General features: G+C 49.4%; 1 protein-coding gene and 1 pseudogene across 1 annotated transcript; one reads left to right on the top strand and one right to left on the bottom strand.

Moving 5' to 3' along the window:
* LOC101590566 overlaps nt 1-2,643 on the top strand; it is a 22,579-nt pseudogene extending 19,936 nt beyond the window's left edge.
* Nucleotides 2,644-3,899: 1,256 nt separating this feature from the next.
* On the bottom strand, nt 3,900-4,526 carry LOC111813799 (myosin IC heavy chain-like). The gene has a single exon (XM_023705656.1). It carries the CDS (start codon nt 4,524-4,526, stop codon nt 3,900-3,902), a length of 627 nt encoding a protein of 208 aa, XP_023561424.1.
* Nucleotides 4,527-5,838: the final 1,312 nt, after the last annotated feature.

Here is a 5,838-nt window from a genome sequence, read left to right as displayed (position 1 = left end):
TAATACTCCATTGTGTAAAAATACCACATCTTTTTCAACCATTCCTCAGGTGATGGGCATCTTGGTTGTTTCCAAGATTTGGCTATCACAGATTGTGCTGCTATAATCATAGGCACACATATATCCCTATGATGTGGTGTTTTCAGATCCTCCGGGAAAATTCCCAGTAGAGGAATAGCTGGTTTAAATGGGATTTCCAGTCCAACTTTTCTTTTTAATTTTTAATGTGTGTGTGTGTGTGTGTGTGTGTGTGGCCAGCTCAGCCCACCAGGGGGCGGGGCGGGCTGTCATGTGATGCTGGGGGATTGAACCACGGTCCCTGTGCTTTGCTAAGCTTGTTCTAAGTCGGTGCTTTAGACCACTGAGCCATCTCACCAGCCCCTCCCTCCACATTCTGTAGGGATTTAAAGTTTAACATATCAATACTTGATGGAAAATACCTGTTCCATGTTATGTCTAAAACGTTTGATATTCCAACAAATAGGTTAAGCTCAACTGCCTATGTTATAGGGTAATGTTATCATTAAACTTCTCTTTTGGAGGGTTAAGTTTGCAGACCAAAAATGAGAGAAAAAGAAGGCAAGGACATCCAACATTTTGGCCCTAGCCTTTCCAGGTCATTGAGGACTCAGGACATAGGAGAACCTGTACTGTAACATCCCATAACTCAGTGGTGTCCCAAATTTACTGATCAAGGAGATTATGGGGCCACGGAGGAAAGTGATCGATGATGTGTGTGCCTGGGGAAGAGTCACATGGAGAGAAAACATTCTCTCAGGCTTTCACAGAACAAATTGGTCAAGCAATGACCATGACTCATCCACATGGCTGACACTGACAAAGGATCTGCAAACTGCTGTACAGGGTTTCAGGGTAAATCCTGAGCGGATTTGACTGACCTTGTCAGATTCAAAATTTACATTTCTTGTTATATAGGTCTTGCTTTATCTTGGTCTTAACCATCCAGCAGAAAAGTATATGGGGCCAGGGAAATGGCTCAGTGGATTAAGCACTTCCCTGGCAAGCACAAGGGCCTGAGTTCAATCCCCGGTTCCACAAAAAAAAATAATAATAATTTCCAGCAGAAAAGTATAAAAATGAGGTACAAAAAGTAAAGCCATATTAAAATGCTGAGCTGTGAAAGGCTCGAGTCAACTTCTGACTTTGCCAGTCCTACGCATAACCGACTACTATTATGGACTGCTGGAGTATATTGGATTATTTTGCTGAATTCACGCAACTACAATAGTTAAATGGCAATGGAATACCCATCTCTGACAAAACTAAACAAAAACGGGATACAAAGGAAAGACCATTTTGTATCTATATATACAAAATAGGATAGATATACAGCTACTTTCTCTTAATTCAATGAGCAGAAAGATTTGTACTAATAGAGTTTGAAAAGGATATCGTATCTGCATCTTGCACTATGAATAACCACTATGAAGACTACAATATACAATGCATTATTGAAACTGTCCCACTAATTGGTTTTGAAACTGTCTCATTCCTATTTGTTTCTCAATAAAATTAATAAAAATAAATAAAGCTGGCTCCTTCCTTGTTCCTGGCCAACGGCCTTCTCACCCTTGACCATGCTGAAATGCTTCGATCATGCCCATCCAGTGGTCTTGGTCACTCCTCAGGGTCTAGCCTGACAACAAATTCTGAGGAGGCTGCAGGAGAAAAGGAACCTTCTGCACTGCTGGTGCAAATGTACCATAGTTTAACTGTCATGGAAATTGTCATAGAGAGTCCCCAAAAAACTAGAACTAGAAATTCCATTTGACCCAGCTATTCCCCTTCTAGGCATCTTCTTAAAAGAATTGAGGGTATCATATTACACTTACGTGTGCATAACTATGTTTACAGCAGCACAATTCCTCGTGGGTAACTCTTAGAAGTAGCCCATCTGTCCATCAGCAGATGGACAGATAAAGAAAGTGTGGCATTTGCACACCACGGAGTACTACTCTGCAAAAAGAAGGATCAACTTGAGTATCTGTAGGAAGATGGATGCACCATAAAGTCAAGTGAAACATCCAACACACAAGCACGGCACTCTAGTAAACACAGCCCAAATAAATAGGATAGAAGGAAGGGAAGCAGGCCTTTCTCAAAAGTGAGGGGATCCCTTCCCGTGGACCGTGAACGACTACACGCACACCTTGCTTCGCCACGACCCCCTGGTCAAACCCATGTCCTGGAGTCCCTTCTTGCAGAGGCCTCTACATAAAAGGAAAGGCGGCCTGGCGAGGTTCTCCAACGACCAGGCCATTGAGCTGGAGAAAAAGTTCAAAACACAGCGATACCTCTCCCTGTCCTGAGCGGAAGTGTACGGCCAAGATGCTGCAGCCTATCCAAAGGCAGATGAAAGCCTGGTTTCAGAATCAACGCGCTGAATGGAGAAGACTAAAACAGGAGAACCCTCAAACCAATAAAAAGGAGGAACTGAAAAGTGTGCACAACCCGTGCAACCAGAGGCGAGACTGGCCCAGTGAGCAGGATGCCGGTGCTTGCTTGGATGGGTCACAGTGCTCACCCTCCGGCCTCCTGGAAGACCCTGACGCAGAGATCTCAGAGGATTCCGACCAGGAAGTGGACACCAAAGGCGACAAAAGCTGCCTTAATGCTGGATGATGATCACCAGCACGGGCGTGTTTAAGGAACTAGATCGCGAAATAACATTTTGCTCCCGAAATTGTTCACGGAAGAACTGGAAAACTGGGTGGGAAAAGAAAACGCACTTTCTAGGGTTCTGGGAACCTAAAACTATTTGGGGCTCTGGCTAATTATCAAACCTACATTGAAGCCTTAATTTTAACTTAACAAATGGTATATGTACTAATTTTAGGTTGTTTTGATAGTCACCCCGCCCCCTCTTTTTAGAAAAAAAAAGTAACGTTATTTCTATTTATAAAAAGTAATTTTGAACTTCTGTTAAATTTTTTTAAGTTATAACTTTAAAGGTTTTAACGGACTTCTCTTGAGTGACTTTCTATAATCTGTAATTACATCTTTCTTAGTGGCAAAGCAAAAAGCACCCCCAAATCCAGTGCCTTGGAATAGGGGCCCATTTCAGACAGACTTGGAGTACTTTAAAAGGAAATAGTCTTTACCTTTATATGCTATTCTTAACTGTTGCCTTAAATCCGCAGCCATTGCAGAGCAGAGGTGACAAACGCGTGTTTTGGCCGATCTCTTAGTACCTGTTTGAAGGAGGGGTTAAGATAACTGTCCTACAGCCAGAGAAGCCAACTTATCACTGGAGCCTGGCAATCTCGGACGCACTAGAAATTCCAGGTTTCGTGCAAGTAGGCTGTAGATACTGTGTTTTATATTAAACAATGTCTATAACCTGTGTATATAGAATTGTTCACTGTAAAAAAATAAAACCGGCCAGAACTTAAAAAAAAAAAAAAAAAAAAAAGTGAAGGGATCAAGAAATGGAGGCGGAGGGAGAAAAGGGAAGGGGCTGGAAAAACGATTAGGGATGTGTTGGGAGCGTGGGCAGCCCCACACGAGGCATGTGCGGGTTATGTTCTCCAAACATGTACCACAAGACGAAGGGGAAGAAAAGGAAATCCGCGCGGAGAATATAAACATTATGCACTACACAGGTGGACAAATAAACTAAAATTTAAAGATCAATCAATAAAGGGTACAGATAGGTTAAAGTCTAGGATGGAGGAAAAGAGGCCAAGCTAAAACTGATCAAAAGAGAGCCGGAGTGGTCACACCGTCAGACAAAGCGGAGCAGGGGCTGCGTGCGGACGGCCGCCGGGCGGGGAGCGGGCCGGAGAAGCTCCGGGACGGGCCGGCTGTCTGCGCCAGGCGCACTGCCCGGGGGGCGCGCGGCAGTTTGTACGGTGGGGGGTCTGCACGGCGGGTTCCCTCTAAAGCCGATGCCGGACGCTGGAGGCGGGGCGGGAGCAGGAGCGAGCCCCTGGCGCCGTGCCCCCCACGCCGGCCCCGTCACTGCGGCTCTGCGACGCCGGCAACGTCCCGCGGCCTAGGCTGGGGGAGCCCCCGGGAGAGGGGAGCCCCCGGGGTAGAGGAGCCCCCAGGCTGGGGAGCCCCCGGGATAGGGGAGCCCCGGAGATAGGGGAGCCCCCGGGATAGGGGAGCCCCGGAGATAGGGGAGCCCCCGGGCTGGGGAGCCCCCGGGATAGGGGAGCCCCCGGGGTAGGGGAGCCCCCGGGATAGAGGAGCCCCCCGGGATAGGGGAGCCCCGGAGATAGGGGAGCCCCCGGGGTAGGGGAGCCTAGGGCAGGCAGGCCGACTGGAGCGGCGCCTCCTTTCTCGCAGAAACAAATCCGGGCGTCCCCGGCGCGCAGCCAGAGGGCGCCACCGTACCGTCCCGCCTCCCCCGCGACTCTGTCCCGAGGCTGCTGAGGTCGGATCCTAGGACTAGCCCGCCTCAGCGCGCCGGTCCGGGAGTCCCGGCAGCCCCAGCCTAGTGCTCCAGGGCCTGGCAGCCCGACGGTGCGCTGCCGTAGAGCGCCAAGGAAAGGCGACCGCATAACGCGCCCTCGACCGCCTGTGGCCGCCGCCCGGGCCCTCCTGCTGGGCCGGTCCCGCGCTGCTGCTGCTGCTGCTGCTTGCGCGGCCGGCCAGGTCCCGCTGCGGCCGTCCCGCTGGGGCCGCGCATCCCGAGCGGAGCAGATCCCCAGCCGCGCATCCCCAGCCGAGATCCCCTAGCCGGGCGTGGTGGAGGCCAAGGCAGGAAGATACCCTGAGTTTGAGGCAGCCTGGGCTGTATAAGTGAGTTCAAGGCCAATGTGAACTGCATAACGAGACCCTGTCTTTAAAAACCAGAGAGGGCTGGAGAGATGGCTCAGTGGTCTAAAGCACCTACTTAGAACAACCTTAGCAAAGCACAGGGACGGCGGTTCAATCCCCCAGCACCACAAGCCAGCCAGCCGCGCCCCCTGGTGGGCTGAGCTGGCCACACACACACACACACACACACACACAAAATGTTTAAAAAAAAACCAGAGATGGGGCCGGGGACATAGCTCAGTAGAATAAGCGCTTGCCTGGCAAGCGCAGGTGAGTTCAATCCCTGGTTCCACCAAGCAAAACAAAACAAAACGTTGTGATGTAGAGGTAATTTCTAAAAACCAGAGAGAATATATAAGTAAAAATAAAAACCAGAGAGAAACAGAGGCAGAGAGACCCTAGAGACCTGTTCCCTTAAGTGAGGATGCTATGTTCGGGCCTAGCATGAATTGTTAAAATCATTGTGGTGGTCATCTAATAGAGGCCCGTGCTCAGGCCCGTGCTCCAGGACCACCTTCGCCTTCTCCAGCTTAGCCCAGGACAGAACTTACTCTCACCCTTCCCGCCGCCTCAGGGAAGACCCCCACTCAGCTCCCTCAGGTATACTACACGTCCCTCCAAACTGCACCCCTGGCAAAAAGGCCATAAGAGGCTCGGCCTCCCTTTATCTATTCCAGAGAATTCCTTGACGTCCCTGAATGCTCTCCGTGTCCTCAAAGAAAATAAAGCCCTTTTCCTTTTCCTTCTGCCTGTTTCCCTGCTGCCCCGAGAACTTATCAGAGGATGCGTTAGCCCATGGAATGAATGCACGCAGCGTGGGTTTAACCTGGAGGACAGGATGTGGTTCTCAGAGGGGCTCAGCTGCCAGGGCTGAGGAATGGAAGGGGTGAGCCCGGCACTGTCTGGCACTGTGGAAGGTGCTACAATTATTCGCTTTAAAGAATACAAAATAACTTCGAAAAAATAGGGTATACAGATGAATGTCCATTTTGTATCTGTGTATTCAAAGTGGTTAGGATAGATATATAGTTGCATTCTCTTAATGAATAGAAT

Source organism: Octodon degus, unplaced genomic scaffold (genome assembly GCF_000260255.1).
Source record: "Octodon degus isolate 3935 unplaced genomic scaffold, OctDeg1.0 scaffold00226, whole genome shotgun sequence".
Classification (NCBI taxonomy): Eukaryota; Metazoa; Chordata; class Mammalia; order Rodentia; family Octodontidae; genus Octodon; species Octodon degus.
Note: the sequence above shows the minus strand (reverse complement) of the source record. Positions and strands in the feature narration are given on the sequence as shown.